Source organism: Cherax quadricarinatus, chromosome 17, assembly GCF_038502225.1.
Source record: "Cherax quadricarinatus isolate ZL_2023a chromosome 17, ASM3850222v1, whole genome shotgun sequence".
Classification (NCBI taxonomy): Eukaryota; Metazoa; Arthropoda; class Malacostraca; order Decapoda; family Parastacidae; genus Cherax; species Cherax quadricarinatus.
Window position 1 is genome coordinate 25,097,017 of NC_091308.1, and position 20,668 is coordinate 25,117,684.

Genomic DNA, 20,668 nt, shown 5'->3' on the forward strand with positions numbered 1-20,668 from the left:
ATTAAGAAGTACCTTCCAACCACCTTCGCCAACCCGGGTGAGTGTGTTTGTGTTTTGGGTGGGTGTAAGGGCCCTTGAACGGTGTGTTTTTCCCCGTTGGGACTTCTCGGACCGAATAAGTTCCGACAAGCAGTGTACTGATACCGTATTTTATATGATAATTACACCGTGGGTCCCCAACCATGGAGATAGACACAAGTCTGCATTAAAGTATAGGTAAGTAATTAAGTAAGTGAATAAGTAAGTTTATTTAAGTACAGGCACACAAAAAATACAATTACATAAGAACATAAGAAAGGGGGAACACTGCAGTAGGCCTGTTGGCCCATACTAAGCGTGTCCTTTACAAATCCAACCCACCAATAGAATAAACGCTACCCAAGCAATAATTTGACAATTCTATTTACTCAGGTGCAAGTCCCACTCAAATTCAACCCCTCTCACTCATATATTTATCTAACCTAAATTTGAAACTACCCATAGTGTAAATTACCTATGATAACCCATTAATACAAAACAAATGATGCAGTCACTTGACGAAATTCTTTTCGTCAAATTCGGCAGGTAACCTAAATTTTGGTGATATATATTTATAATGCATATATATATAGTTCTATAGATGTAGTCTGTCCTCCGTACGTATAGGCTATTCTATTTTAGTAACACCCATCTGGCATCCCTCTCTCTCACGCACATGTACTACCATATTATAACCTCTACGTCATTATTGAAACATCTGTGTTATTTGTACTTTTAAAGGAGCTTAAAATATATTTGACAAGAAACAGGTCATTATTTTTTTCCCAAAATATTTAAATAAATTGTTTACAGCAGCGAGCATTCTAAAAGTGACGAACCTGAGAAAATAACTAATATGTAGAACTTAAAATAAGTTACTCAGTATTTCTTTTAAATAATTATGAATATAGTAATTAAGCTTATAATTATACGTCAATAATTCAGCAATTATAAAACTAAAACGCAAATTTTAATTTAATTCGGTAGTTGAGGGTCAGTTCATAGCAGTAAATAAGTTTTGATTTAGGACTGATACATAATTTAAAATTTATTACAATAGTTTTATATAGTAAGTTGTGTAGAGTTTAGCATAGGATAAAACTATGAAATGAAAAACAGTAGCATAGTAGCTTCATAAACCAGACTAGTCGGGTGTGGACGTCTCTAACCTGGGTATTTATCACAAATTCCCCGTAATATATTATATTTTTGGAACGATTGTAGCTGTCCTTATGTTCCCACTGAACATATTGTGTGGAGCAGCATATATCAGTTGCTGCAACTGGTTGTAGAGTCTAGTGTTGTGCAGGTGCTGCTCTGCTCCGATATAAGTCTAACATTACTGATTTTGGAACAATTTTTTAAAATGCTTTATAATTAAGGACATTTGTCACATTTTTTCCCGGCCCCTAAATTGGGAGACAGAACTCCAGCAGGTCAGGTTGCCCATACCTTAAAAATTAATAACATCACCATACATTGCACCTTTTATTACTCTTGATTTTCAAGGTTTAATTACTTAACTGTGTTTTTTTTTTTAGGTTATAATCATAATTGATATCTGCTGTATCTTACAGCTAGGTATTATATAATAAGATATTTCAAGGACCACAGTGAAAATATATCAGATTGACTTGATTGGGTTATCTTGGTGGATAATTTACATGTTACTCTGATAATTGTTGTCACCTAAACTTGTGGAACTACTAATGTGTGCTAGTACCTAAATAAACTTATTGATATTTGTTATCTTTATATTTGGAGGAACTTCCCCTGGCTGCTAGGTAAGTAAGATAAAGTTTATTTCTTTGTACAAGTTACAATGTGTAATTACAATTTTGATTTGCTAAGTACAAAGAAAGTCACTATCATGCCGGGACATTTCAGACAGACTGATCCTAGTACATAATAACTACTTAAATCTAGACAAGATAAGAGTGGTTAACTTTTATTAATATCTTTATCGAGGTAGTCAAGGTGGAGGTTTACAAGAATAATAATCTTGAAGTTGCACATAATAAAAACAATATTAACAATGCTGGTATATCACTTCTCAAGGGACATTACTCGAAGCTAGTGAGGTGCTCTTGATCCAAGGAATAATAATAGTGATAATAATCTATTTCTACAAGTATATGATATAACTTAATTTTATCCCCAGGATGCGACCCTCACCAGTTGATTAAAACCCAGGTACCTACTTACTGCTAGTTAAACAGGGACAGCAGGTGTCTTAAGGAAATATACTCCAGTGTTTCCAGTGTGTGAGCTGAGTGTGCTACCGACTGAGTTATGGGGACACCTGACCTCACCCTCCTAGAATCATGGCTCAGTTGGTGGCATCCTCAGCTCAGTTACTGAGTGTCTGTGGTTTAGTCCCTGGCACAGGTGGAAATGTTGAACGTGTCTCCTTAAACCTGTTGCCCCTGTTCATCTAGCAATAAATAAACCGACTTGGGTTGCATCCTGGGAAGATTAAAGGACCCCCAAAGGAAATAAGACAGTCTGATGATGCGCAGACTTTACTGGATTATCCTGGGTGGATAACCCTTCCAGTTAGAAATCCGAACAAAATCCCATTTTAACCTGATTGCCTCCCACAACCCCTAAGTGCTGTATGACTTCTACGACTCTACCAGTTTCCATTGAAAATACACGTGATAATAATTATCTTTTAACAGGAACATTTATAAGTGTTGGTGTCTTGGAAGAATTTTTCCACAACTTAAGATATAAGGTAGATTTTGTTCTGATTTTTAACCAGGAGGGTTATCCATCCAGGATAACTCAATAAAGTCAGTGTGTCAGCCTGGACTGTCTGTCTTTTCACTGGGGTCCTTTAATCTTGTCCCCCTGGGATGTGACCCACACCAATTGACTGATGCCCAGGTTCCTACTTACTACTAAGTGAAGAAGGGCATCATGTGTAAGGAAACATGCCCAACATTTCCATGTATACTAGGGATTGAACCATGAATACTCAGTGGCTGAGGCATGTATGTTGTCAACTGAGCCATGGGACAGATGTTTATTTTGTCTAATAGTTAGCCTGCTGATAGTTATTACAAAGACTCCAATAGAAATAAGTCACTTTGACTTTTTTTTTTTTTGGAGGGGTAATCCTAGGTAATTTAAACAATGATCTTAAGGGCACATGCATGTTATCAGCACATATAAAGTATATTATATGAATTTAACCTAGGATGACTCAGTAAAGTCTGTGACTTACTGTATTTCCAGTGATGTTTTCTGATAACTTAACCTAGGATGTAGGCTTGTATTAAGGTTTTTGTTCATAATTTTTTTTTTTATAGAATGGTTTTGAGAGCACACATGTTATGGGCTCATAAAAAACACATTATGCAGACCTTACCTAAGATAATTCAGTGGTCAAGCCATGTGACTTATTTCCAGTGGGGGGTTAAAATTAACAAAAACTACAGTTACCTTGATTATTATCTATATAAGCAAGAGAGTGAAAATATTTTGTTGCTATTTTGGAAAACTAACTTGTAATTTAGTTTAAGGCACAGCAAATCCTCACTTAACAGACCTCGATTTAACAAATTTTGAAAATGTGGAACAAAATCTAAAGGGTCAGTTAATTCTGAAAAACTGACAAAATCTGTTGGTTAGAGAATTTTCTTGTTTCTGTCCACTGCAGTTTTCATTACCGGCTCCCCTCTGCCTCCTGATAGTCCATTAAATTGAGGGTTTACTCTGTAGGTCAAAGGAAGATGCATAGTTGGCAGGTTAATGTATTGTCTTATCCAGTTTGTGTGTCGTGTTTTCCCCATAAAATACAAAGGCTAAAAATTACAAAGAAATAAAGCCTCCCCCCAAAAAAAATAAAAAAAAATGGGAAATAGAGAAGGGGATTGAAGAAGTTTTGAGTGAATGCCAGTGATCTTGCTGACATTTTCAAGTTGTTGATCTATCAAAGTCTCTGATGTTTTTCTACTGGCAAAGAGTTCTTCCATGAATAAATTTAGTAAAAGTATTGGTAAGCACTACCTTGAAAATAACCTAACATGAACCAAAATTATATTGTTGGGTAATGTGGTTATATTATATTTTCTAAAAATCACAAAGTGCAGTCTGGATAACTTGCTTATGTTAATGCTTAGAAAAGCCAGCGACTTCACTAGATAAGTTTGAATGTTCAAAATGAAATGAAACACTAACCCTGCATCCAAACAAAAAAATAGGGCTCTTGTAATGTTGATATCTAGCCTAACCCTCAACAATCTAACTTATAACCTACAAAATGTTAGGTGTATGTGAGATTACCTATTTATAGTTATCTGTTTAGAATTTACAGTAGCAGAGTCCTCCTTTTGGTACCCTTGCTTCATCATTTAGTTTGTAAAATATATTTGTATATAAAGGTTCCAGTATTGTAGTTAGAGCATTTTGCTTTCTCTTGGAGCTTGGTTCAGCGATCTACCACTGTCTATGAAGCAAGTTTTTCAGGTGTTCATTTTGCACTTTTTTTTTTGTGCTGTGATTATGGCCTTGTGTGTTTTTTTGATGATGCCAATAAATCTTTATTTATTTTCTTGTATCTTGGGGAAAATAGAGTTAATATTACAGCCTGTCCTTGCTTAACTACGTACTCGTTTACTGACAACTTAGACTTATGACGGGCTCTGTGACCAGTATGCACACCTAAATACGTAATGTATATTAGAGCTGATTTCCTCTGTTTTGTTTATTACAATATACAGTACACTACTATATAAACATTTAAAAATTTCCTAAAAATGTTATAAATGGTGCAAAGGTGACATTAAAGCAATATCAAAGATGGTTGACACTGACCTACTACCATTATAGTATGCTCCTTGTTTAGCAATGAATTCGTTTATTGATGTGGTCTTAGGAATGGAACTCCATCGTTTAGTGAGGAGAGGCTGTATTTCAGTGAAAATGAAAAATGAATAGAATAAGAGTTTTTACAGTAAATGAGGAACTGATCTCAGCAGTAACCTCGTTGAAATATTTTTAGCTGTTATTTTATTCCTGCTTATAATATTGTTTCATAATATCCCATTGCCTTTTTATAGTACAAAATTTATAAAATTCTAATACCACAAGAGAACAGCTGTTATTACAGTACATATGGGAAATACAGTGCCTGCACTCTGAAGGATGGGTGGAGATATTGCAGTCTGGAGGGGCCTCTGAACTGTAGTATTGGCATGCCTCTGGCAAGACAGTGATGGAGTGAGTGATGGTGAAAGTTTCTTTTTCAGGTTACCCTACCTTAGTGGGAGATGGCCAGTGTGTTAAAAAACAAGATCTCTATAATAATTATTTTTCTTAGGCACAGTTAAGTTTTTCTTGTATAGTTATTTTTTTTTTATTAACACATCGGCCAATTCCCACCAAGGCAAGGTGGCCCGAAAAAGAAAAACTTTCATCATTCACTCCATCACTGTCTTGCCAGAGGGATGCTTTACACTACAGTTATAAAACTGCAACAGTAACACCCCTCCTTCAGAGTGCAGGCACTGTGCTTCCCATCTCCAGGACTCAAATCCGGCCTGCCGGTTTCCCTGAATCTCTTCATAAATGTTACTTTGCTCACACTCCAACAGCATGTCAAATATTAAAAACCATTTGTCTCCACTCATAAAGTAATATACAAGTATGTAATTAAATTGAATGTATTTTAGAAATAATGTAAGTTTTCTCTTTTTTGCAGGTTGGTATTTTAAGGTATGATTTTAAACCATAGATGAATGATGGATTTAAAATCTTTACTTCAGAGCCATTTAGAGAAACAAGAGAAGGAAAAGATTGCTCAAGAAGATTTACTGGAAGTATCCAAGCTCACCGAAGGGAGTATTAATGAAGACACTACAGATAAATTATTTGAAAAATATTATTGTGAATGGAAAGGTATAGATAAAGGATTAACAGGTAGTAGTAACAGGTCAAGTTATTCTGTCATCCCAAGATTTTATCACAAACTTCCTCCAGAAGATGATCAGTTGCTACAAAAATTGCGTGAGGAATCTCGAGCAGTATTTTTGCAACGGAGAAGTAGGGAGCTGTTAGATAATGATGAACTGAAGAATTTGTGGATGCTTCTTGATAAACACCAGTCTCTTACAGAACTTGGAGGAGAAGAGCAAATGATCAATTATGAAGATTTTTTAAAGGTGGCTCAGCAAGCGGGCCCAAAATGTAAACAATATTTTCAGCCATCTACTTTTTGCAAATTGCTTCAGAATGATCCTCATGGACGTATCTCTATCATGAATTTTTTTAATTATGTAATGCGGAAGGTGTGGCTACACCAAACCAGAATTGGGCTCTCATTGTATGATGTAACTGGTCAGGGCTATCTTAGAGAGTCTGACTTAGAAAATTACATTCTAGAATTAATACCAACACTACCTCAGTTAGATGGTTTGGAAAAATCATTTCATTCATTTTATGTGTGCACAGCAGTTAGAAAATTCTTTTTTTTCTTGGATCCAATGCGTACTGGACAGATCAAGATACAAGACATTTTGGCTTGCAGCTTTCTTGATGACCTGTTGGAGTTACGTGATGAGGAATTACCTAAAGATCAACAGCAAAACAATTGGTTTTCAGCCCCATCTGCTCTCAGAGTATATGGTGTGTACTTAAATCTTGATAAGGATCATAATGGGATGTTGTCTAAGGGAGAATTGTCTCGTTATGGAATGGGCACATTAACTCCTGTGTTTATAGATCGTGTTTTCCAAGAATGCTTAACATACGATGGAGAGATGGATTACAAAACTTATCTTGACTTTGTTTTGGCCTTAGAAAATCAAAAGGAACCTCAAGCTTTGCATTATTTTTTCAGAATACTTGATATCGATAATCGAGGATATTTAAATGTTTTTACACTAAATTACTTCTTTCGATCCATGCAAGAGCAGATGCGTCAACATAATCAAGACCCTGTAAACTTCGAAGATGTGAAGGATGAAATTTTTGACATGGTGAAGCCAGCTGATCCCTGTAAAATCACACTGCAAGATCTCATAAACTGTGGTCAGGGTGATGTGGTTAGCAGTATCCTCATTGATCTTAATGGATTTTGGACATACGAGAATCGAGAAGTTCTTGTAGCTGACAGTAATGAAGAGCCAGCTCAAGTTTGAATAATGTAATTAAGGTAATAGACACAATTGGTTTTTTTTTCCATTATTAATCATAACAAAATAAATTTTTTGTCTTGTATTATACATATTTGCAAACTAAAGTGCATATTGTGTAGTTAAATTGAGAATCCTTTAGGAATTTATTATGGTGTGGATAATATGAACATTTAGCTGTTTTAGGTACAAATTTATTTTGTAATAAAGCTCAGGTGTGGAGGTACAGTGGTACCCCGAGTTTCGGCCATAATTTGTTCCAGAAGGCTGTTCGAGTGCCGTTACCGAACGAATTTGTTCCCTTAAGGAATAATGTAAATTAGATTAGTCTGTTTCATACCCCCAAAAATACACTTACAAAAGCACTTACAATAATGCACTTGCATGATTGTTTGAGTTGGGAGCTGTACGAAGCTCTGGGTACCACTGTACCGGAATCTAGACTGTTTTAAGAAAAGTGAGTTTATTGTCTACCTATTACTATCATTCATAAAAACTGGGTAATTTTTAAGGAATGTGTTTTTTAGTTGTGTAACATAAAATTAATCTTCATGTAATATAGTATAGCAATGAATGCCTTGTATAAATAACATAACGAAATTAGCATTTCCTATTTAATTATTTAGCCATGTGTTAGGTGAGCTCACAAGATTTTGAGATTGGTGCACCATATCTACTTCGGTAGCATACCTTTACCAGTGAAGTATAATTTTCCTGTCTGTCACTTTAATATCGTATATATGTGATTGTATTCATTACAAGCATAACTCGTTAATACTGTGCTCGCTTTAAATTAAAGCCCTTTGCTGATATGGGGTTTTTCATTTATTTATTTATTTTTTAACATGTTGGCTGTTTCTCACCAAGGCAAGGTGACCCAAAAGAAAGAAAAACCCAAAAAAGAAAGAAAAAACTTTCATTATCAGTCAACACTTTCACCATCATTCGTACATAATCACGACAGTTTAGATAGTCACTCCAGACTGCCAATATCCCAAACCCCTCCTTTAAAGTGCAGGCATTGTACTTTCCATTTCCAGGACACAAGTCCGGCTAACTGGTTTCCCTGAATCCCTTCACAAAATATTACCCTACTCACACTCCAGCAGCTCGTCAGGTCCCAAAAAGCATTCGTCTCCATTCACTCCTATCTAACACGCTCATGCATGCTTTCTGGAAATCCAAGCCCCTCCACAAAACCCCCTTTACCCCCTCCCTCCAACCTCTTCGAGGACAACCCCTACCCCGCCTTCCTCTACAGATTTATACATTCTCCAAGTCATTCTACTTTGTTCCATTCTCTCTAAATGACCAAACCACCTCAACAATCCCTCTTCAGCCCTCTGACTAATACTTTTAGTAACTCCACACCTCCTAATTTCCACACTAGGAATTCTCTACATAATATTTACACCACACATTGCCCTTAGACAGGACATCTCCACTGCCTCCAGCTGCCTCCTCGCTGCAGCATTTACAGCCCAAGCTTCACACCCATACAAGAGTATTGGTACCACTATACTTTTGTACATTCCCTTTTTTCCTTCATCAATTCTATGGTTAACTTCATCCTTCATAAACCTAACCTGAGCCTCACTATCCTCATTAAAACTCTTTACAGCATTTAGTAACTTACTACCTATTCCATACACTTGCAACTTCTGCCACATTGCTTCCCTTTCCACTCAATTTGCGTCATTTTTTAGGCCTAGTGCTATTGCATACTTAATAAGAGATAGTGTTTTTAGGCTTTTATATTCACTTGCAAGAGAGAAAAAAAATGGGCTCTCATTCGCTTGGAGGCGATATACACTTTACAGTGGCGGTTTGGTGCCTAATCCTCTGTATGAATGAGATATACAGTGGACCCCCGCATAACGATCACCTCCAAATGCGACCAATTATGTAAGTGTATTTATGTAAGTGCGATTGTACGTGTATGTTTGGGAGTCTGAAATTGACTAATCTACTTCACAATATTCCTTATTCGGTCAGTCTGGCACCTGAACATACTACTGGAATAGTTCGTTTACTGTATCTGTATTCATATTTACTATGAACATCATCAGCAGCTTTCTTAAGATTCATGCTTTCTCTGCTTTGAAAAAGTGTATTATTATTACTGTTATTAAATGAGGAAATGCTAAATCTGTAAAGCTCAGTGTCTAGGGAATGGGATGCACTCAGGTATGATCCAAGGAAGAAGGAGGATAACTGAAAAATCACACAAATTTAGTTGTGATGTCTGTCATTTTTATAACTTATTACGTATTTTAGTATCCTAACTCTTAAAAAATCAAAGTCCATTTTAAGATGGGATTTTTACCACATGTTATTTGAGAAAGGATACTTGTGAACCATTTAAGCATGTATTTTAAGCCTTTGGGGAGCATTGTACTGTACAATAACTGCTATACTTCAAATTTTGCTGTATTATGTGATGTATGAATTTTGATATACATGCAGTTGAGCATAGTTAGTCAGGACTCATATTTTGGTAGCCTAGATTGTTTGGTTTGGTACTCAAAACAATTATTTCAATAACTTTTTATAATCTGTAAATTTTGTCGTAGTCCAGCATTGTCTTTGCTAAAACTTTGGTACCAGAGCACTCTGCCAGAGCTACAGATTCAGTTGTGACTTAAGGGATTGCATCCTTGAAGTTATCAACAGCTAGATGCAGTATTAGCCATGTTTTTGAAAGAGCAGGTACTGTATCACCTTCTGCCTAGTGGAATTTGTTTGCATTTCACCTCTTTAACCCGTAAACGGTCCAAACATATATATACGTTTTTTCAACATTTGAAAGTACAGTGGTCCCTCGTTTTTCGTAGTTAATCCGTTCCTGGAGTTGCTACTATTATCGAAATCTATGATTTTCGAATAAATTTTCCCCATAAGAAATAATGTGAATACAATTAATCTGTTCCTGACACCCAGAAGTATTAAAACAAAAAAAATTTTTACATGAAATATAGATGTAGTACATAAACAATACAATGGGAAATGATGAATGAAACATTAACAGCATAACACTTACCTTTATTGGAGATTCTTCTTAGTGTATGGGAGACTGGAGGAGGAGAGAGATTGGATTGTTTACAGTTTGGAAGGGGAATCCCCTTCCAGCAATACCTCAGGTACCAATTGCTCTTCTGGGGTTGCTTCTCTTCTCTGTTTCTTAATGCCACTAGGACCAGCTTGAGAGTCGCTGGAGTCCTGTCTTGCAAAATAACTGTGGAGAGACCTCTGTTTCTAGCGTCTCTTTAACACTTCCCTAAAATGGCCCAAGACTTTGTCACTGTACATGTTGCCAACATAGCTTGCAACAACCTTGTCAGGGTGATGTTTCTCCATAAATCTTTCCATCTTACCCCACATAGCAAAAATCTCTCTAATTTCTGAAGAAGGCACCTTCTTCCATCTCTCTTCCTCCTCCTCTGCAGCAAGGTTCTGAGCTGCGATCTGTTGCTGTTCCTGCTGAAGCTCTTGCAGCTCCTCAGTGGTGAGCTCTTCGTTGTGGTCTTCCACCAACTCTTCCACATCCTCCAAACTCACATCCAACCCCATGGAACTCCCCAGTGCTACAATTGATTTAACAACAGACATAGGCAAAGTAAAAGGACACAAGTGCAACTAATGTGACATTTATTGTGGCAACGTTTCGCTCTCCAGGAGCTTTATCAAGCCATTACAAACAATACATGGACACAGAGGGTATATAAAGGCTCAGAGTGAGGTGTAATACTAGTGAGGTAACATTTCGATGTTCACTAGTGGTAGTGGTAGTAGTAGTAGTAACAAAAATAATACAATTCGTACATGAGTAAAAGGATATAAAAGCTATTACTTGGGTAACATAAAAATAGGTTGGACAAATATAGACTGGAAAGAGGCAGGTTTTTTTTCAGTGTTCACTCTCTGTAATGTGCTTTGTGTAGTATAACAGGAGAGACTAAGTGATGGCAGGGTTTACTGTTTTCAGGAGGATTCTTGCTAAGACTTCGGAGATGGTGAAGCTGCCGTTGTTTTGTTTAATTGTATTCGAAACAGCGATCAGTGCTGATTCAACGGCAGCTTCACCATCTCCGAAGTCTTAGCAAGAATCCTCCTGAAAACAGTAAACCCTGCCATCACTTAGTCTCTCCTGTTATACTACACAAAGCACATTACAGAGAGTGAACACTGAAAAAAAACCTGCCTCTTTCCAGTCTATATTTGTCCAACCTATTTTTATGTTACCCAAGTAATAGCTTTTATATCCTTTTACTCATGTACGAATTGTATTATTTTTGTTACTACTACTACTACCACTAGTGAACATCGAAATGTTACCTCACTAGTACTACACCTCACTCTGAGCCTTTATATACCCTCTGTGTCCATGTATTGTTTGTAATGGCTTGATAAAGCTCCTGGAGAGCGAAACGTTGCCACAATAAATGTCACATTAGTTGCACTTGTGTCCTTTTACTTTACATATTGTCGGTAATTCTACCAACTTTATTACAACAGACATAGGCCCATCAGGGTCAGTCCCAAACCCTTCAAAATCCCTCTTGTCGACACAATCTGGCCACAATTTTCTCCAAGCAGAGTTCAAAGTCCTGGTAGTCACTCCCTCCCAAGCCATACCTATAAGGGTTATGCAATGGAGGATGCTGAAGTGTTCTCTCCAAAATTCCCTTAGGGTCAAGTGAGTGTCTGTGGTCACAGTCAAGCACCTGTGAAACATTGCTTTGGTGTAGAGTTTTTTAAAGTTTGCAATGACCTGCAGGTCTATGGGCTGGAGGAGAGGAGTGGTATTCGGGGGCAAGAACTTTACTGTGATGAACCCAGACTCCTCGAAAATTAGGTCATCCAAGTTTGGAGGATGAGCAGGTGCATTGTCCATTACTAGCAGGCACTTGAGATCCAATTTCTTTTCCAGGAGGTAATTCTTCACACTAGGGCCAAACACTTCATTGAACCACTCAACGAAAATTTCCCTCGTGACCCATGCCTTACTATTAGATTTCCAAAACACACACAATTTACTCTTCATAACATTGTTTTTCCTGAACACTCTGGGATTTTCAGAATGGTACACTAGTAATGGCTTCACTTTGAAATCCCCACTAGCATTAGCACAGAACATGAGCGTCAGCCTGTCTTTCATAGGCTTGTGTCCTGGCATTGCCTTTTCCTCCTGTGTAATGAAGGTCCTCTTTGGCATTTTCTTCCAAAAGTGGCCTGTTTCGTCACAATTGAACACTTGTTCAGGTTTCAGTCCTTCAGCCTCTATGTACTCCTTGAATTCATGCACATATTTTTCAGCCGCCTTATGGTCCGAACTGGCAGCCTCACCATGCCTTACCACACTGTGTATGCCAGTACGGTTCTTAAATCTCTCAAACCAACCTTTGCTGGCCTTAAATTCACACACATCACCACTATTTGCAGGCAATTTCTTTACCAGATCGTTGTGCAACTGCCTAGCCTTTTCACAAATAATCAAGTCATAAGAGTATCTCCTGCTAATTGTTTCTCGTTTATCCACACAAATAATAACTTCTCAACATCTTCGAGTACTGGTGATCTCATTTTTGTCAGCATAGTTACCCCCTTTGCAACAACAGCGTCCTTGATTTCCTTTTTCTTGGCCACTATGGAACATATGGTTGTGTAGGGTTTCTTATTCATCCTGGCCAGTTCGGCCGCACTTGTGCCACTTTCATATTGTTCAATGATGTTTTTCTTAAATTCAATCGTATTTCTCACCTTTTTTACCACAGGCTTGGCACTAGGAGCTTTCTTTGGAGCCATGGTAGCTTATTTAGTACTTGCAAGCACTAAAATGAGTGGAATATTATGAAATATTTCGTAGGAGCACGTGAGGGGACCTTCGCTCACTGGTAAACAATGCCAGACTGGCTGGATAGGGAGGCCACCCCGGCTCACACCGTGTGTATGCGTCCCGGACGAACTACTATTCACGAGTCAACCTATGATTAGTGAGCCCATGTTTATACGAAAATATCCCTATGATTTCCGAAATCTATGATTCCCGAGAACTACGAAAAACGAGGGACCACTGTATGTAAAAAAAGTAGATCTTCTTTTTGTTTTTTACATTTGAAAATGTGTAAAAAACTTTGATCTACTTTTTTTTTTGTTATATTTGAAAATATGTAAAAAAAAAGTACATCTACTTTTGTAGCACTACACATGTGAATGTAGATCTGCTTGGACCATTTATGGGTTAACAGTGATTGCAAAGTATATTTTTTTTTTTTTTCAACAAGTTGGCCGTCTCCCACCGAGGCAGGGTGACCCAAAAAAGAAAGAAAATCCCCAAAAAGAAAATACTTTCATCATCATTCAACACTTTCACCACACTCACACATAATCACTGTTTTTGCAGAGGTGCTCAGAATACAACAGTTTAGAAGCATATACGTATAAAGATACACAACATATCCCTTCAAACTGCCAATATCCCAAACCCCTCGTTTAAAGTGCAGGCATTGTACTTCCCATTTCCAGGACTCAAGTCCGACTATATGAAAATAACCGGTTTCCCTGAATCCCTTCACTAAATATTACCCTGCTCACACTCCAACAGATCGTCAGGTCCCAAGTACCATTCGTCTCCATTCACTCCTATCTAACACACTCACGCACGCTTGCTGGAAGTCCAAGCCCCTTGCCCACAAAACCTCCTTTACTCCCTCTCTCCAACCCTTGCGAGGACGACCCCTACCTCGCCTTCCTTCCCCTATAGATTTATATGCTTTCCATGTCATTCTACTTTGATCCATTCTCTCTAAATGACCAAACCACCTCAACAACCCCTCTTCTGCCCTCTGACTAATACTTTTATTAACTCCACACCTTTTCCTAATTTCCACACTCCGAATTTTCTGCATAATATTTACACCACACATTGCCCTTAGACAGGACATCTCCACTGCCTCCAACCGTCTCCTCGCTGCTGCATTTACCACCCAAGCTTCACACCCATATAAGAGTGTTGGTACTACTATACTTTCATACATTCCCTTCTTTGCCTCCATAGATAACGTTTTTTTGACTCCACATATACCTCAATGCACCACTCACCTTTTTCCCTCATCAATTCTATGATTAACCTCATCCTTCATAAATCCATCCGCCGACACGTCAACTCCCAAGTATCTGAAAACATTCACTTCTTCCATACTCCTCCTCCCCAATTTGATATCCAATTTTTCTTTATCTAAATCATTTGATACCCTCATCACCTTACTCTTTTCTGTGTTCACTTTCAACTCTCTACCTTTACACACATTCTCAAACTCATCCACTAACCTTTGCAATTTTTCTTTAGAATCTCCCATAAGCACAGTATCATCAGCAAAAAGTAACTGTGTCAATTCCCATTTTGAATTTGATTCCCCATAATTTAATCCCACCCCTCTCCCGAACACCCTAGCATTTACTTCTTTTACAACCCCATCTATAAATATATTAAACAACCATGGTGACATTACACATCCCTGTCTAAGACCTACTTTTACCGGGAAGTATTCTCCCTCTCTTCTACACACCCTAACCTGAGCCTCACTATCCTCATAAAAGCTCTTTACAGCATTTAGTAACTTACCACCTATTCCATAAACTTGCAACATCTGCCACATTGCTCCTCTATCCACTCTATCATATGCCTTTTCTAAATCCATAAATGCAATCAAAACTTCCCTACCTTTATCTAAATACTGTTCACATATATGATTCAATGTAAACATTTGATCTACACATCCCCTACCCACTCTGAAGCCTCCTTGCTCATCCGCAATTCTACATTCTGTCTTACCTCTAATTCTTTCAATTATAACTCTACCGTATACTTTTCCTGGTATACTCAGTAAACTTATTCCTCTATAATTTTTACAATCTCTTTTGTCCCCTTGTATGTTAATGTATGTATGTATGTATGTTAATAAATTAACTGTATGTTAATAAATACCAGTACAAGAGGGCCCTGCTTGTACAGTAGATTAGGTTCCAGGCTACTGCTGTAAAGTGAATCATAGCATTTTTTTTACTTTTAAATGCATATGAAAGCCTGATATTGGCAGTTTGGAGGGATATGTTGTGTATCTTTATATGTTTATGCTTCTAGACTGTTGTATTCTGAGCACCTCTGCAAAAACAGTGATAATGTGCGAGTGTGGTGAAAGTGTTGAATGATGATGAAAGTATTTTCTTTTTGGGGATTTTCTTTCTTTTTTGGGTCACCCTGCCTCGGTGGGAGACGGCCGAATTGTTTAAAAAAAAAAAAAAAAAAAAAAAGAAAGCCTGATAACATGTTTATACTATATCATATATTAAGTGAGCAATATAGTTAGGCCTAAAAAATCCATGTACAATACACACATTACTTTCAAATATTTTCATCCTTAGCTTATAGTGAGTGATGAATATATTTATTGTAGGAAGTCTGAATAAATGAAGAATGGGTATAATTGAAAACTGATGCATCAGCAAAACACTGTAAAGTGCTGTAAAGTCGGGCCCTCCTGTCTGTATATGTTGGTGCATGGAACAACACAATTAGTAGTAAGAATGTGGTAAAATGAGTGATAAAGGTGGTATATTTTATGATGCCTGGTATCAATCAAAATCTCATTATCATTTAATTTTAATGTTTAAAGTGATATCGCCAGGCATGTTCAGATGTTGCAAGTGTCGATATAGAGGTCTGTGTTCTTATAAAGAAATTAAATATTGAGCCTTTTTTTTTTTTTTAAAGTACACATATCTTGTGTAGAGTATGCATGATTTGTATGGTATGTTTATGTAGACAAAAAATTCCATATAGTAAAATGCACATTTTGATATAGCATTGAAATGTAGACAGGAGTATGTATTCTATTGTAAATGACTAAATTGTAAAAAATATAGTACAAAGTTCATAAATCATCACTTAAAAAGTTCACCTCTAGTATTTTGGACAGAGTAGTAGTACTGTACTGTCATCATCATTGATTGGATGAATAACAATAAAAAAGCCTACTTACCCAACAATTTATTTTTTTGACATGTTATCGTAAATTAATTTTTCTTTTGGCCTAAGCCAGATGAGGGTTAAATTATTATTTCCAATAAGTATAAAAGTTATAGTAATAATTTATCAAGAGAATGAAAAAAAAAATTGCTATAACATATGTAATTTATTAGTTTTATACCTTAAATTTTGTGAGATTACTGTATGGTATTGTAGTTCTGGTCTTAAACCCTTCATGAGGGGTGCCATGATGCTGGTGAAGGGCTATTGGTCCAAGGAATCAGAACTATCACATGCCCTTACCCCGTCCTTCCTTGGACTGAGGCTGATTATTTCCTCTTTCTCAGGCCCTGTATAACCACTATGAGTTTAGTGCTTCCCCATTATAATAATGTGGCCCAGAAATCAGAATGCTCCAGCACACTTTTCTTATACACAGCCTCTCAGAGCTTTCCCAATAAATGCTTAACCTTACCCCTGAAATAAGGTAATGTATTTTTTCATAGACCTATGCTTATCTGCAGACATTTAAAATAAATTACTGGCCATTCAATTTGCACTAAATGTGTTATTAATGTTCTGTATTTAAATTAAACTAATGATGTACCAGCAACATTTGACTGTGCATGTATGTAAAGGTAGTACTTCTCAAGCTCATTATTTTATACTGTTTATGCAGCTACATTTTTTTTTTTATTTACAGTGCTATCATGAGCAAGCCAGCCCCTGATCCTGTGTTTGTTTTGAGAGGTGCCAAATCACCTGTGATGTCAGTTGCTTTCCTCCAACCATCAGAGGGAGGAAAAGTTGAAAAGCTTGCTGCAGGCACTCAAGATGGTGACATGCTGATCTGGGATCTAAAGGTTGTTCCAAAAATAATAAAAGATTATTTTTTTTTTAATGAACTGGCCATATCCCACCAAGGCAGGGTGGCCCCGAAGAAAAAAAAATAAATGTTTCTCTTTTTAAATTTAGTAATATATACAGGAGAAGTTACTAGACCCTTGCTCCTGGCATTTTAGTTGCCTCTTAAGTCATGCATGGCTTATGGAGGAAGAATTCTGTTCCACTTCCCCATGGAGAAAAAGATTAAATATATTTTTGTAATACAGTGGATCCCCGTTTTACGATATTATTTCATTCTAGAAGTATGTTTAGGTGCCAGTACTGAATGAATTTATTCCCATAAGGAATATTGTGAAGTAAATTAGTCCATTTCAGACCCCCAAACATACACGTACAAACGCACTAACATAAATACACTTACATAATTGGTCGCATTGGGAGCTGATCGTAAAGCGGGGGTCCACTGTAGTATATCCTTACAGTGCTTATGATGTCCTAATAATGCAGATACATTATTTAATTGAATCTGATGCTTCATAAATGTTAGTTTGTCTAAATTGGTAAATAAAAGAAATTCCAAAAGTAATAATTTAAAAATATATTGTTGATAAGTATCAGCTTAAAGCTCTCCACACAGTGAGGGGTCCTGGTTCGATTCCTGGCGAGGGTAGAAACATTGGGTGTGTTTCTTTACACCAGTTGTGTATGTTCCCCATCAGTAAAATGGGTACCTGGGAGCTAGTCGACTGATGTGGGTCGCATCCTGGGACACAACTGACCTAATTTGCCTGAAATGCTCAGCATAACAAGTGGCTTTCTATATAGTACAGTGGAACCCTGAGTTTCGTGAGCCTTGCACTTTGTGAATTTCGACTTTTGGCAACTTTTTTCGTCAAAGCCTTGCGGTTTGTGATTTGGCTCATGATTCGTCCATCGTACGAAATGTGCACTTGCGGCAAGGAGCAGCCAGGTGTACACAAAGGCTCCCACACAACATTCAGGAGTCAGTGTGGCATTGTCTGTGGATGAGTGACCATTACCCCATGCATTCATACGATACATTTCGTAATAACCCATTCTTTTTTGTGCTTGCAACTGCTAAATAAGCCACCATGGGCCCAAAGAAAGCCTCTAGTGCCAGCCCTTTGGTAAAGACGGTGAGAAACAATAGAATTAAAGAAAGAACACACCAGCCAGGATACTTCCCCCACACAAGCCAGGGTACTTCCCCATACACACGATTTGATTTGAGCGGGACTTGAGCATGAGTGAACAGAATTATCAAAGCTTATTGCTTTGGCAGCATTGAAAATTGGGTTGGACAAATATTCTGTTAGTGGGATGGTTTGTGAAGGACCTGCCTTGTATGGGCCAATAGGTCTGCAGCAGTGTTCCTGCTTTCTTATGTTCCACACACCAACAAGAGTCTTCAGTAAAATAAGTGTGATATTATTGTTTTATACTTGATTTCTCATTCTTTTTTTGTATGTAAATATACATTTAATATATAAAAAAAATAAATTTTGTTAATACTTTTGGGTGTCTGGAACAGAATAATTGGATTTACATTATTTCTTATGGAGAAAATGGTTTCGAGTTTCGTGAATTTCGACTTTCGGCAGACTCTCTGGAGCAAATTAATCAGAAAACTCGGGGGTCCACTGTATGTCATTGAAGTCAGCTAGGCCTGTATACCTTGTACATGTACTTGTAGAAATACAGATCTTTCTTTCAATGCACCAGCTGTATCCCACTGAGGTGGGATGGCCCAAAAGGAAAAACAAAAGTTTCTCATTTTAAATTTAGTAATATATACAGGAGAAGGGGTTACTAGCCCCTTGCTCCTGGCATTTTAGTCGCCTCTTACAGCACGCATAGCTTACAGAGGAAGAATTCTGTTCCACTTACCCATGGAGATAAGAGGAAATAAACAAGAACAAGAACTAGAAAGAAAATAGAAGAAAACCCAGAGGGGTGTGTATATATATGCTTGTACATGTATGTGTAGTGTGACCTAAGTGTAAGTAGAAGTAGCAAGATGTACCTGAAATCTTGCATATATATGAGACAGAAAAAAAAGACACCAGCAATCCTACCATCATGTAAAACAATTACAGGTTTCCGTTTTACACTCACTTGGCAGGACGGTAGTACCTCCCTGGGCGGTTGCTGTCTACCAACCTACTACCTAGTTAGAAATACAGATATTATATTATTTGAATATATAATCGAGTACTGTATGTATATTGTATATCTAATGTCGAGGATTTTTTTTTATGTAGTTTATTGGTTTTTATGCTCAATGTTCTGTTGTCACAGTAGGGTATTTTACTAGAATTGTATCCTCTTAATTTCTATTGTTGATTTTAACCTAGTGTTTTCTTTCCACAGACCAAATGTGTAGTTAAGGAATGGTCAAGTAATTCCAGCTCATCTGTACAATGGTTATATAGTCATTCACTGGAAGAGCTGTGGGCACATGAAAGACATTGCAGTATCAAAGTTTGGGACATCAGTGCCTCAGTTCCTCAAGTTAAAGTTCAATATCCAATTAGTGAATATCTTGGCTTTAGTCAGTCTCATTTCACTACTTTGGATAATTACAGAAGTTTACTTGCCATACCTGGACCTAATCAGGAAGGTGTCACTGTTTGGGATGTAGACACAAAAGCTAAAGTATGCTCTTTGTTGCCTCCTGATCCCCCAAAGTGTGGAAGTCTCATGCAAGTAAGGTGGGTGAAAGCTGCAAGAAATAACTCTCTTCTTGTTGCATATGAAAGTGGGCATATTTCTTTATGGAACTGGGAGAACAGCAGTATCATTACTGAGGTTCATGTTTCTGAAAATCCTTTATGTTTAACATTTGATGATAATATTCAGATAGGAATAATTGGAACTGCATCAGAAAAAGTGTTTATATTTTGTATTAGCAGTGAATTGATAATGAGTGTTGTGAAAGAATTGTGTATTACTAATGCTGGTCTGTCGTCATGCATTATAAGACCAGATGGAAAGCTTCTTGTAACAGGAGGCTGGGACTCTCGTATCCGTGTGTTTTCTAGCAAAAAATTTAAGCCGTTAGCTGTTTTACACTACCACAAAAAAACAATTGAATGCCTGGCTTATTCTCCATGTGACGTTGAGCACTTTGGATTAGGATTTCTGCTTGCAGCTGGTTCGTCAGACAAGAGTATATCATTATGGAATGTATTCAATGTGTAATTGAAGCTCATATTTTATGGGCAAATTAATAATATTTTTTCAGCAATTATTGAAAAGTTACATGTAAACATCTCAAAGATTTATTTTTTTTTTTGTACTACAGTCTCCCTGAAGTCATATAAAAGTTTGGAAATAAAATCTTACAATAATTAAAGAAATCTTTAATTCACTAAGAAATATGTTACAGAAGTTAATTACAATGCATCAGATTTCAACATTAGGAGTAAAATTGCAATATAATATTCATGGGGAAACACTATACTTGTAAGGGTCATACAGTGCCTACCTGTAGTGTGTTCTGAGGGTCAGTACCCTTATGACCTGGTCCCAAACCAGGCCTCCTAGTGGATGACCTGATCAACCAAGCTGTTGGTTCTAGCTGCCTGAAGTTCATCATAAGCACCAGAGCCCAGCT

At 37.1% G+C, this 20,668-nt stretch overlaps 1 protein-coding gene across 9 annotated transcripts; it reads left to right on the plus strand.

Moving 5' to 3' along the window:
• Positions 1–1,030: 1,030 nt before the first annotated feature.
• LOC128686358 (guanine nucleotide-binding protein subunit beta-like protein 1) lies at positions 1,031–20,410 on the plus strand. Of its 9 annotated transcripts, none has more exons than XR_011392102.1 (4): positions 1,031–1,087; positions 5,726–7,177; positions 16,889–17,048; positions 19,423–20,232. XR_011392102.1 is itself a non-coding variant. In XM_053773207.2 (3 exons), the coding sequence occupies exons 2-3, from the start codon at positions 16,896–16,898 to the stop codon at positions 20,251–20,253; spliced, it is 984 nt and encodes a 327-aa protein (XP_053629182.1). In that variant the 5' UTR covers positions 1,128–1,191; positions 16,889–16,895; the 3' UTR covers positions 20,254–20,410. The 9 variants fall into 9 exon arrangements, 4 of the variants coding, with proteins under 4 accessions (XP_053629182.1, XP_053629184.1, XP_053629183.1 ...); XR_011392098.1 differs by lacking the exon at positions 1,031–1,087 and adding an exon at positions 1,103–1,191; XR_011392101.1 differs by lacking the exon at positions 1,031–1,087 and adding an exon at positions 1,231–1,327.
• Positions 20,411–20,668: the final 258 nt, after the last annotated feature.